The sequence below is a fragment of the Carettochelys insculpta genome, chromosome 10 (genome assembly GCF_033958435.1).
Source record: "Carettochelys insculpta isolate YL-2023 chromosome 10, ASM3395843v1, whole genome shotgun sequence".
NCBI classification, from domain to species: domain Eukaryota; kingdom Metazoa; phylum Chordata; order Testudines; family Carettochelyidae; genus Carettochelys; species Carettochelys insculpta.
This window is the reverse complement of record NC_134146.1, coordinates 49746594-49760191: the sequence shown is the minus strand read 5'-3', so window position 1 is coordinate 49760191 and position 13598 is coordinate 49746594. Positions and strand designations below refer to the sequence as shown.

Here is a 13598-nt window from a genome sequence, read left to right as displayed (position 1 = left end):
GCAGGGTGACCTCTGTCTCCTGGAGTCCCTTACCCATCTTCTGTCTGTGAACTTGCTCTCTCCCGCCTCATATATCCTCTTCCTGCCTAGCTCCTTAGAATAATAGGAGCTGGAAGGGACCTCAGGAGGTCACCGAGTCCAGCCCCCTGCCTAAAGAAGGAGCAACTCCAACTAAATCAGCCCAGCCAGGACTATGTTAAGCTGGGACTTAAAAACTCTAGGGATGGAGATTCCACCACCTCGCTCAGTAACACATTCCAGTGCTTCACCGCGCTCCTGGGGAAACAGTTTTACCTAATATCCAACCTACACCTCCCCCTCTGTAACTTCAGACCATTGATCCTTGTTCTGCCATCTGTCACCACTGAGAACAGCCTCTCTCCATCCTATTTAGAGTCCCCTTTCAGGAAGCTGAAGGCTGCTATCAAATCGTCCCTCACTGTTCTCTTCTCCAAACTAAATAAGCCCAAATCCCTCAGCTCATAGGTCATGTGCTCCAGCCCCCTAAGCATTTTCATTGCCCTCCACTGAACCCTCTCCCATGCGCCCACATCCTTTCTACACTGGGAGGCTCAGAACTGGATGCAATATTCCAGATGTGGCCTCACCAATGCCAAGTAGAGGGAAATGTTTCTGTGGTTTATTTAAACCTTTCTTGGTCACCTGGTCTTTTTTGTTCCAGTCCCCATAAGTCTCCACTGCTCCTTCCTTTCTCCCTGCCTCTGGGCGAATAGATTACACTTGCTTTCCAAGACAGGAACTGCTTTTTAGCATAACCTTTGCGAGGGCTGAGAACTATCATTTAACACAAAGAATTTTCCATTGTCCCTGCCTGGTGCACTCCTGCTACAGGCCCTGTCAGCAATGGTGGATCCATGTACAGATAAGCACTTGGGTGCCAGCAACTTTTCATGACACAATTTTGTAATGCAGGTTGAACCTTTCTACTCTGGCACTCTCTCATCTAGCAACTTCTGTAATCTGCCATGTTTTAGTTAGCTGGATGACCACTTAGAGTGGGTGTGGCCAAGTTTCCTGTTACCCCTTAAAGTTTGTTGACAGCCACCAGTCGTGGCTCTCAGCGTTCTGTGCTTTTATTTAGCTCTAGTTTACCCCTAAATGTCTTCTAAGAGCCCAGTAAGCAGTGGAAGGGCTGGTAAAGCTGCTAGACATTATTGCCCTCCCATGGTCCAGGAAATTCACTCCTCTGGCACCAGTCAGGTCCCAAGGGTGCCAGACTAGAGAGGTTCAACCTGTACCAATAAAAATTGACAAGCTGTACTGACATCTTCCCAGTTCATCACATCCCCAGCATCAAATTGCTTTACAATCACAGATGGATTTATGCTTCCCACTCTTCTCCTTCATCACCCACACTTTGCAAAGGGGGAAACTGAATCATGGAACGATAGTGATTTTTCTAAGTCTCACAAGAAGTCTACAGCAGTGTTTCTTAAACTGTGTTCTGCGGAACACTGGTGTTCCATGAACAACTCGCAGGTGCACTGCCAGTGTTTGGAAAAATACGAAAAATACAGATTGTCAGTGTTATTAAAACCAGATACAATCTTACATCTTCCTTGCAATGATCCCTGATTAAATTACTTCATTTTGGTTTTGAGGTATATGTAGCTGTTTGATTTTTTTGGTCTCACAACAAGGTGGTTTGTTTTGTTTTTTTTTGAAGAACATTTCCATAGTTGTTCCACATAAAAATTATTCTTTAGTGTTCCATGGTCTCAGAAAGTTTAAGAAACACTGATCTAGAGCGCAAGCAGAACTGAGCTCAGTTCACCTGAATTTCAGTCCAGGGCTTTACCTGTCAGACTGTCCATCTCAGTATATGGGAAAATGGTTGGTAGGAAGCCTCTCTCACACTTGTTTAGAGAAGTATAATAGCAAATAAGAAGAGTCTCAATATTACCACTTACTAAGGCGTTTAATATACAAGTATGAAATAAACAGCAGGACAAACAGAACCCTAATTGCCTTTTAGTCCACCTGGAAACCTCAGAAGAGTCAAGTATTTAACACATTTTTCCCTCCGTTATTGCTTCCCCTCGTAACTTCAGCGAAGGTCAGCTCAAGCCATGTTCCACTTTCATGACGCAGCAGCTTGGGAGGGGCAAACATTTTCCCACAAATAGTTACAGCTGATTTGGTTTCAAGAGGCCTCCAAGCACAGCATTTTCCCAGCCTCTGGTGTGACCACCATGAACACGCCGCTCACGATCCATCCCAGTTATGACCTGTCTGAGCAGGAAACACGAATTTCTTACCTGCATTCTGAAAACAGCCTCATCTGAAGTGGGTGGTGGGGGAAAGGCACCAGGAGGAGCTGGGAGGTTCCTGAGATCATCTCCAGGAAGTGGTGGTGGCGGCGGTGGGGGTGGTGGGAAATCTGCAACAGATAATCAGACGATTTAGGCTCCAGATGGTACAAACGAGCCAGCAAAGTGCAACACGAGGGAGTGGTGAATGAGGCCAGCTGTTACAGCAGGGAGCCTGGGCAGTCAGGACTCTTGGGTTCTATTCCCAGCCCTGCCACTGACTCATCATGTGACCTGGAGCAAGCCCCTTAAGCGTGCTATACCTCGGTTTCCCTCAGCTGCCAAAGGGAGTTAATACTGAGACGCTGTTTCACAGGAGGCTGAGGAAGGTTAATTAACATTTGCAAGTTAGCCTGAAAACTTTGGATCCAACGCTTGAGGGGCCACATGCCAGTTCTCCTCCACCTCCACTATGCTAACCTCAGAAACACCTCAACTCCTTAGGAGAGTCTCAAACATATCCGGGGAAAAAATGGTATCGGTGTCACCTGACCACAAGACAGCAAGCCTCAAGCAGTGGTGTTCCTGAATCAATGCCCACTGGACATACTGCCCCATGGGAAAGTCTTCAAGCGAGGACTCACCTGCAGATCTGCAGGATGGTTTTTTCCAGGTGCATAGCTGGTAACAAACCCATGATAGTCTGTACAGCACCTAGACGTGACTGTAATGCAAACCGCTCGTGGAGAGCAATAAAAATACTTACTCGGCTCAGTCTGGAGCAGGCCCACTGATGGCAGAAGGGCCTGGAGCTCTGGCCGTTGCCACGGCAATACCAGCAGCAGGGGCAGGCAGAGCTCACGGCCCCTTTGAATGCCAGGGGCAGCACTGCTGCTCCACAGCATGTGGCAGTGAGTGTGGAGGGCAGCACCACAGCCTGGGCGGTGCTGAGGGCCAAATGCCTTCGGCTCCACCCCCTTCCACCCTTGGCCACGCCCCTTCCCGTGTCTCCCCTTCACACCTTGCCCCAGGACCTGCAGCAGCTGTCAGCGCTGCTGGCCCAGAGAGATCCTTTTCCCAGTGTCCCTTAGACGACAACGCAGAGCAGAATGGTGTATGAGCAGTCTGAAAGCCAGGGCATCGAAGGAGATATGGAGCAGGGAAATACAGGCTAGTTTAACTCCAGCACTGAATTTGGTTTCTTTGCAGAAAGTTAATTGTCATTCTGGCCGGTTTGGGACACAACATAAACCTCTGTGTTGCCAGCATTGTCGTGGCACTGCTGGCTGTCCTGGGGCACGTGTCTTTGGAGATTACATTTAAAATATTAGTATTTTAAACAACCCGAGTGCTGCTCTAGCGGCTGCCGCTGGGTTGGCTCACTTGCAGACTCTGTTTTAGTAAACATGGGCTCTCTCAATAACAACTGTCCCTGTCCCAGGCTAGGCCTGGCAGCTCCATTGTTTACTTTCCAGGTGAGAGCCCCAGGTGCGACCCCACACTGCCGGGAGGCTGGGTTGAAAGAGCCTCTCACAAAGCACTCAGACATGCTCCTGAACCAGAGAAATGGGGATGGCATCAGCTGGCAATATCCAGATCTCCTCCCTCAGCTCTTATACCAGTTTGCTCTCACTTTAGAGCACCAGCCATGCAGATTCACACAGCCCATAACCATCCGTGACGGGAAGACAGTGGGGAAACTGTAGATGGGAGATGTGGTTATACCCGAAATCTATGGCAGAGCCAGGAGAATCCCAACCAGTGCTTCAACCACAAACAAACCCATTCTTTGTGCCTGACATAAGGCTTCCTTAGAAAAGATACCTTGTGGCTACATTCAGTTTGCAGCAGTAAAGGTTGGTAGACATTGATATTGCTGTACACACACACACACAAACAACGATATTTCCATCACTGCCATTTACAGAGAGGCAAAGTATGAAGAACTTGGGAGTTTAAGGTCTACTTTGTATTTTTGATATGTGATGCTGACCCTGACCCCGACCCCGCGCACAATTTCATGCAACTGTGAAACAAAGAAATAACTGCTTAGAAACAAACATCAACATTAGTCAAAAATCGTAAGTTTACACAGAATTCTGCCAAATATATCAATTGCCATGGAAGTATTTCTGCGAGTTGCAGTAGAACAGAAGGATTTTTCTAGTACAGGTTTAAAAAGACGTTTAAGTATTTCATTCATGTACTTGACAAACATAAATCCAAAGACGCCCTCCTCCACCCGAAATGAGAAAGGATCCATTAAACTTGCTGGGAACATTTTGACTTTTGCCATTGGGTATGTGAAAAGCTCCAGATGGGTGCCAAGGTGAGCACAGGTGACATATGGGGGTGCACAGGGAGTCACATGCACCCCCCCACCCCGCACTCTCCATGAGCATCGTCTCACTTCCAGTGAGTATGAGGGAGTCCTGCTCCTCACAACAGCTCGACCTTAAAGCACTATTCCTAGGCTGTGCCACTGCAGGAAAAGTAGGGGGACTGCCCCCAGACCTGCCAGAAGTGGCTTGGGGCTTTCATGGGTAGAGGCGAGTGGTGGCAGAGAAGGGGTGGGGAGAGGATGGCACATGTGCAGAGCAGGGTGCAAAGAAAGGAGCATGGGCTGGCAAGCAGTGGGGCAGGAGACCTTTGCCGGTGCATCCCCTGCAATTCCCACACTGGTCACCTCTGAAGTTGAGATGTTTAAAGGACTAGCATACCAGACACACGTCTATGTCCACACTAGGCAGGTAAGTTGATTGCAGATACACAAACCTAGCTGTGGCTATTGCGGTATCTGCAATTGACTTAGCTGGCTGTCCTCGCTCAAGAAGGTCGATGGGAGAGTTAAAGAGGAGTACTGGATTCGACTAGGTCAATTTTGCATCTCCCTACCAGGTGTGCAAAATCAAACCCCAGAAGATCGACCCTGATCAGGTCATGCGGGCATGGCTCCAGACTCCTCTCTCCCACACAGCTCATCTATATGAACAGACTGGATCCTACTGGGTGCTGATCGTTTTCAACATTGTGCTTGGCTAAAAGCACTTTCAGGATTGGGCCTATAAAAATGCCCCAGTGTTTTTAGAGGGAATCTCTTCACCAACCAGGAATCGAATTGCATCATAGCCAATGGTCTCCACTGACTAACACAACTGTTACTGTGTGTTTCTAAATCTAGGAAGAAATCACAGGTTGGTAATTTCCAGACACATACAAAAGTCTGCTTGCCTGGTCAGAGCAGAAAAATCAAAACAAAGCATCTGTTTTGGAACAAGCAATAACATCTTAATGAAATAAATCAAGCAGCAAAACAGGATTCATGCTCATGTGCTCAGATCACTGACTGACATCGGAAACTGACTGGACGAGATGTTTTTTATTAGTCTCTTTATTATTGTGTGTGCTTCTCATTCTGAAGCCAGTTTAGTGCTGGTTAGAAATATCCGGAGGAAAAAAAATGCCTTCTATTTATTTCCAGAACAGAAAGAACAAGGGCAATGGCAAAACAAGATTGCTTCCTGCTGGCTCCTCCTGGCCCCAAACCATGTGATATGAGTGGATCATATTTAAGAAAGGGAATGAGAAGCTAACACAGGCTCCAATGCCAAAGTCCTTAGCCTCTGCCAAAGAAAGTCGAACAAAGGCCCAATTAGTTGCCATTTCTTATGGTGGATTTTAGAACTGTATCATTGGAGACTGTGCAAACAGCAAAGTATCACTTTGAGAGAGAGAGAGACACTGGGAGTGTGTTCTCCTGGTCCTGCCTGCAGTCTAAGTGATTCTGTACAGAAACAAGTGATTAGATTTTGTCTGGAAACAATCAGATTAAAACGTGGTGGGGGAGGTGCACTGTGCCTCTCCTAGGCCGCGTCTACACGTGCATGCTACTTCGAAGTAGCAGCGCCAACTTCGAAATAGCGCCCGTCACGGCTACACGTGTTGGGTGCTATTTCGAAGTTGAAATCGACGTTAGGTGGCGAGACGTCGAAGTCGCTATCCCCATGAGGGGATGGGAATAGTGCCCTACTTCGACGTTCAACATCGAAGTAGGGACTGTGTAGACGATCCGCGTCCCGCAACATCGAAATAGCAGGGTCCTCCATGGCGGCCATCAGCTGGGGGGTTGAGAGACGCTCTCTCTCCAGCCCCTGCGGGGCTCTATGGTCACCGTGGGCAGCAGCCTGTAGCCCAGGGCTTCTGGCTGGTGCTGCTGCAGCTGGGGATCCATGCTACATGCACAGGGTCTGCAACTAGTTGTCGGCTCTGTGTACCTTGTGCTGTTTACTGCAAGTGTGTCTGGGAGGGGCCCTTTAAGGGAGCGACTTGCTGTTGAGTCCGCCCTGTGACCCTGTCTGCAGCTGTGCCTGGCACCCTTATTTCGATGTGTGCTACTTTGGCGCATAGACGTTCCCTCGCAGCGCCTATTTCGATGTGGTGCTGCCCAACGTCGACGTTGAACGTCGACATTGCCAGCCCTGGAGGACATGTAGACGCTATTCATCGAAATAAGCTATTTCGATGTAGCGTGCACGTGTAGACGTAGCCAAATACTACCACTTCCAGCAGTGATACTGGAGAGTGGATGTTCTGAATTTAAAGAGTGAGTTCCAGTGTGATTCGGTATCCTATTTTCAATCCTAAGAACCATCAAGCTTTCCAGTATAAACAAGTCATACTGTGTAACTGGCTGCTTGAAAGGGAGATAGGTAAACCACTCCTGTGCCATAATTAATCACCTTCTTACCAGCTTAGAGGTGCAGGACTAAGAGGGTCAGGTGATTCTTTAATGGACATCTGGGCCTTATAACAAAGACAGAGGTTAGCCTGTGGCTGGAACAACAGGGAGTAAGTGGGCTCCTGTGGAAGGCACTGAGCCAGGGTTTGCAAGAAGTGAGGTACAGGAAGGGAACTTGTTTGGGGACTGAGAGGTTTATAGAGCCTCGGAGAGACTCTCAAATGTAGCCTAAATAGTGGCAGGGAAGAGGGTCCAGAGGATGGGCTGAACTAAAGCCCCAAGAGCCAGAAGAGTCCTGTGTTGTCCTTAGAACTCTTAAGTTTGGACCATTGCTACTCTGGAAACGGTTAGGTTGGTTTGGGACGTGGCCAGAGGACTAAGCCACTTTTCCAGCACAGACGGGTGCATGGTGAGCTGAGACGCCTCCCATTTCAGAAAGGAAACTGAGGCATGGAGTTACACTATTGCCACACCCACCTAGCAGAGGGATGCTACAGGGAGATCATGCCTTGTGGCAAACATTTATACATGTTTTTTTCATGCTGCTGCTGCTGCTGTTTTTTGCTTTTTAATGTATGTTACTTGATCAGGACAATGGTTAAGTAACGAAAATAGCATTTTTTTTCTTGGAGCATTTTAAAAAGAAGCCTATGAAAAGTCATTTGTACACACAAAACAGTCACATGACTGCCGATCATCTGCCTCATCTACCCAAAGGTGTCAGCTCAGTCTATGATTAGTACATTAAACTAACATACCTACCAGTCACTCTTTAGACTGGAATGCCCTTTATCGGCTGCTAACCTTCCCATGTTAACTACATTTGCTTATCACCCACCATATTAATAAACAGCTACAAACAACTGGCTAATTTAACGCTCATTGCTTTAAAAAAGGAACATTGATTCTGTCAGAGAGTTGCACTAAAAATTTACTGCGCTATCTGTGAGCTGAAATACTGCTTTTATGCATTTATATTGTATTAAAAGGTCACTGGCTGTTTAAGACTTAAACAGTTTTAATTATACTAAAAGTCTCTTAACAGTGAGAAAAGGAAGCTCAGAACAAACAGCAGCAGGGATTCTAATTAAAAGGGCCAATTCATCTCATTTTATTGGGGGTTAATTATTCAGGATTCACTCTCTGATGTGTAAGGAATAGCAATTAGTAATTTTAGCGGTTTGAAGAATATTGGAGGTGTAATCAGTTAAAATGAGCGAGTGTTTACAACACAAGATGGTGAATTAGTTTCTCCCAGCTGGAGAACGGGAACATTAGTCCCCTACAGTTCAAGACTGACTCGTGAGTGGCAGTTAAAATATTTTCTTCAAATAAAAAATACACACCAACAATCATCTGGTATTTTTGTTTACTATACAGAAAACCAATGTACAAAGGCAACATGTACCATATCAATTTAGCCCTCTACCTTTGAAACTCCATTACCTTTGCTACTAGTCCAGAAGTACTGCTGCAATTAAAAAAAACCCTATCCTTCGCCGCTACTCCCCCCAGCTGACACCACCTATAGAAACATCCTTCAGGTGAGATTCCGATACAGTACATTAGTGTAAATACAGAGTAGCTCCACTGAAACTACTCTGGATTAGTTATGATGCATGTAAGGTCAGAATCCAGCCTTCAGCTGCAAAAACTTTCACAGGCTCAGCTGTTCTGCCACTGAGCCTCCACTGCACCTCTCAGACATTTTACCTTTCCTCTGACCAAGGCAAGAGACATGATTTACCTCTCATGTGACAGGATGCTCATTTGCTCCCTCAATTTATACTGTGCACAGAGAAAAGCACAGGGCACACCCGAGGAAGTCATCATGGCACGCATGGAGAGGGTATGATGGAATGGCCACTGACTTGCTCCAAAGCCCAGTGACCTCAATGGAAAAGGTCTTCTGGACGTCAGTAGGATTTGCATCCAGTGCCAAACTGGTGTGGGGACAATTTTTGGAGTAGGGGTGCTGAGATGCAGCTCCCTTACCTCTGCCTGTGTCCCACACCACCACCTACCGCTGGGTCCAGCAGCCAGGATCCTGTATACAGAACCAGGAGCCAGGACGCCCTGACCCAGCAGCTGGGCAGGATTCAATAGGTGGGACCAGCAGTTGAGCAGGACTGGGGGCAGCAGTTGAGCCCCTGTGCATGGGGCTGGTAGCTGAGCAGGACCCAGGGCTAGAAGCAAAGCCCCTGGGCATCAGTGCGCCCAGCAGCTGGGACCGCAGGTAGCTGGGGAGTAGGGCCAGTAACCTGGCAGCTGTGACATATGGCTGGGATCCCCAAAACCTGACAGTGCTTCAGCACCCTCTGCACCCATAATTCCCACACCTATGGTGCCAAATGTCCAAGAAACATCGCCTAGGCATTTTTAGTTTGGCCCAGTCATCACTACTGAGATGAGCTGACTTTAATAGCTAAGTCGCATTGCATATGAATCAGGTTCGACCTGTCCAAATCTCCATGCTCCTACAGCTGTAGTACACATATGGTGAAGAGCCAAAGGTTCACTTCCTGCAAGCATGAAGAAACCTGGCTGCCTCCCAAGCCTCGCTGAGCAGGAAGCACCATCCAGAGAAGCTCCTGCACCAAACCTTGGCCACTTCTTGAGAGCACATCGTTAGCTAACTCATGTTTGACGAGCACGTCACACACGCTGTGCATCAACTCTCCAGTCCTACTGCCACCTGTACAAGGGATGTGCCACCATTGTGTGCACCCCCTTGTGGCCTGGAGTAGAGCTGCAGGTGTGTCAAACTTCAACTCCTGCATTAGGCACCAGTTCATCCTCTTGATCACATCTGGGTAAGGAGAAGCCAAACCAAAGCTAATCTGACGTCCCCTTTAAAAGAGTTTCAATCCCCACAAACAGGTCAGAAGGCCCTCGCCTTGGACCTTTGTTCCAAGCTCGCACTGCTTGAAGTCCACAACACAAAGTCTCCGAGTCTGGTCAGGCTTCTCCTGAGTCCCTCAGCATCCCAGCCTCTGGCCTCAGGAGTCTCTCAGGTCCCAGAACTCTCCTTCCTCCCATCCCTGCTCCCCTCAGAACTCGGTAAGCCTTACTGGCAGTGTGGCTATACAGGGAACACCAGCCCCCTTCAGCTGCACCTTGAAATGTTCAGGGCTGGTGGTCCCCAGTCCTTAAAAGAGGCAGACCACCCTGTCACACCTTCCATGTCTCTGACTTATACTTACAGTACATGCCATTACAGTTTCACAGAATTTAAAGCCCAAAGGGACCATGATGATATCTAGTCCAAACCTCCTGTACACCTCTGGCCATTAAATTTCACGCAGATATCCCTGTACTGAGATTAGTTAGAATGAAGCATTTCAAAAGAATAAACCACTCCGTGCACAGGCACAGAATAGGAGAGGGACAGGCGCCACCAAAGCCCGCACTGATAGGGAATTCATTAGGTGGGATATCACAGAACCATAGGGCTGGAAGGGACCTCAGGAGGTCAGTCTAGTCCTGCTCCCTGCTTCAAGCAGAATCAACCCCATCTAAGTCATCCCAGCCAGGACCTTGTCAAGCTGGGACTTAAAAACCTCTAGGGATGGAGAGTCCACCTCTCCAGACTACGCATTCCAGTGCTTCACCACCCTCCCGGTGAAGTAGTTTTTCCTAATATCCAACCTACTCCTCTCCTTCTGTAACTTCAGACCATTGCTCCTTGTTCTGCTGTCTGTCACCACTGAGAACAATTTCTCTCCATCCTCTTTAGAGGCCCTCTTCAGGAAGTTGAAGGCTGCTATTAAATCACCCCTCAGTCTTATGCCCAGATCATCCTACTAGAAGTAGGAATAAAGATGTAGGAGATACAAGCTTCAGCCTGTGGAGGAAGGTGACACCCCTCACCCCACACTGCCACTCCTCTGTCCCTGCCAAACCGACCTGCGAGAAGATTAGAAAATTCCTTCCTGACACCAAACCTGGCAATTGAGTGTGACTCTACGCAGGTGAGCAAGACTCAGCAGCTAAGCATCTAATGAAAAGGCTACTCTGGACCACCTCAGGGCACTGGCTAACCTCCTCTGTGGTCCCATCTCCAGCTGTGACCAGCTGATGTTTCAGAGGCGGAAAAGGAAAAAGCAAGCGCACAATATACTTAACTAATTTTGAGGGGGAGAGATCCCTCCTGCTCCTGAAGATGAGATTTGATTATAGTCGTCATCTTAAGACAGAGCTGCAAGCGTTATGAGCAACCTCAAGTCAATGGTGGCATGCCTGTGCTCCATGTGGCCTATGAAGGGAGAGAATGAACAAGGCCCTATAGGTTAACATATTCCAAAAGCCCACTGTGACCACCGAAGCCTGAGAGCCACGCACAGAGGCAACAGACTGTCCCCTAGAAGCTTTTTAAAAGCAAATCATTGCAACCCACTGCAAGAAGGTACCTGTACTCAGCTGAACACGAGCTACTGATTCTATACCTGATTCAAAACGGTTTTCCTGTAGGACCTTGGACAAGAGCCTTGACCTACATGTAAGTCATTTACATTCCCTCTAGAACAGAGTTAGCTATGTTTATTCACCGAGGCCAAGTTTTTGGTGATCCACAGGTGAATAGCCTACATAAATTTAATTTATACCGGCATAACAAAGAGAAAAGTGCAGTCATAATTACAGGTCAGCTCTATCAAATTAGTTTCCTGAGCGCTTGTTTAATACAGCTGAAAGAAAGATGAAATATCCTTGCATCTTCCAGAACATTTAATCCATCTGTGTTAAACAGACGGAGGAAGAATGGATGGTCTTGAGCAATGTTTCCTTTAATTTTGTCCGTCCATGTGCAGAATAAATTCTGTTATGCACAACAAGGCACATGCCAATGTGCACCACCTTCATAAACACATGCTCTTAGCTAGTCCGCAGGGTGACACCTGAATCTCTCCTGGTGGCTGCCCAAGGGACACTGGTCTTCAGGTAAATTCAGGAGCCAGGGGCTCAATCACTGGGTCTTTCACAGACTTCCTTTATGACCCTCTACATGTTATTTAACCACGCTGTGCTTTAGTTCTCTGCCTGTAAAATGGGGACATCCTTCCTTCCTCTCACTTAGCTGTCCTGCCTGTTTACAGTCATAAACTCTTTTGAGGCAAGAGCTGTCCCTTACTCTGGGTCTGCACAGAGCCCAGCACAAAAAGGTTCCGATCAGCGTTCCCCGTCGGCTGACTGCTTGGGCGGCCACCCAGGAGAGATTCAGGAGCTGCGCAGCTGATTAGCAGAACACCCACAGCCACCCACAGCTGGTAGCCTGTTTCTCTCCTGGTGGAGTACAGCTGCACATGCCTTGGTACACATAGCAAAATTGATTCCACCCAGAGATGGAAAAAATTAGAGGGAACAGGACCCATGATCTCAGCTGGAGCCGCTGGGTGCTACAAAAATGTAAACAAGAAGGATAAAAATAATTGCCAAATATTAAAAACCAACACAAACAGGTGATGCAGCATTTTCCTGCATAAACAATTTTTCGGGGGAAAAATATCTCATCACAGAAGCAAATGACTGACTTTGAATAAAAGCCATACAAGGCATTCACGTTAATAATCTTCTCTTCAGAATAGAGTGAGCGGTCCAGGACCATGAGCATGTCTTGCTCAGACAAAACTGAAATAGGGTATCTCTTTGTTTATGGGCTTGTGGTGTTCAATTCATTGTTTGCTGCTAAGTGCTCCCGACAAGAGTTAAAACTCACATTCACTTATTAGAGGAGGCCATTTTGATGGAGCTGAGTAAACAACTTATACCACTGGATTAAACCCTTGGGTACCGCTAAGAGTATAAAAGTAATTTCTATCTAGCATCAAAACAATAGCCAAGATTCAATCCACTCCTTGGCTTTAACACAGAGCGAGCCTACTTTCTATCCTCAGGGTTGGGGTGTTTGCGGTAACATGAACCCACCACCCTGCAGCCACTTTCTGCTCTGTGATGAAGTATAAAACGTTCTGCAGATCATGCAATGACCACAGCGGGCTTCCAGAGGTGTTTTTATTGTCACAAAACTTCCCGGAGTGTTAGACACTTCAGCCAACCATTTTTAAGCCAGTTTGAATGTAACAAGCTGTGTCTACACGTGCATGCTACTTTGAAGTAGCGGCACTAACTTTGAAATAGCGCCCGTCGTGGCTACACGCGTCGGGCGCTATTTCGAAGTTAACTTCGACGTTAGGCGGCGAGACGTCGAAGTCGCTAACCTCATGAGGGGATCGGAATAGCGCCCTACTTCGACGTTCAACGTCGAAGTAGGGAACATGTAGACGATCCGCGTCCCGCAACGTCGAAATTGTGGGGTCCTCCATGGCAGCCATCAGCTGGGGGGTTGAGAGACGCTCTCTCTCCAGCCCCTGCGGGGCTCTATGGTCACCGTGTGCAGCAGCCCTTAGCCCAGGGCTTCTGGCTGCTGCTGCTGCAGCGGGGGATTCATGCTGCATGCACAGGGTCTGCAACTCGTTGTCGGCTCTGTGGATCTTGTGGTGTTTAGTGCAAGTGTGTCTGGGAGGGGCCCTTTAAGGGAGCAGCTGGCTGTTGAGTACGCTGTGTGACCCTGTCTGCAGCTGTGCCTGGCACCC

At 47.8% G+C, this 13598-nt stretch overlaps 1 protein-coding gene across 29 annotated transcripts in view; it reads right to left on the bottom strand.

Annotated features, from left to right (window-relative positions):
* Positions 1–13598, bottom strand: part of LPP (LIM domain containing preferred translocation partner in lipoma) — a 456239-nt gene that overhangs the window by 229917 nt on the left and 212724 nt on the right. For all 29 annotated transcript variants that reach the window (XM_075004755.1, XM_075004762.1, XM_075004750.1 and 26 more), the window contains one exon: positions 2280–2401. In XM_075004755.1, coding sequence (XP_074860856.1) covers positions 2280–2401 — 122 coding nt within the window. The remainder of the gene's footprint in view (positions 1–2279; positions 2402–13598) is intronic.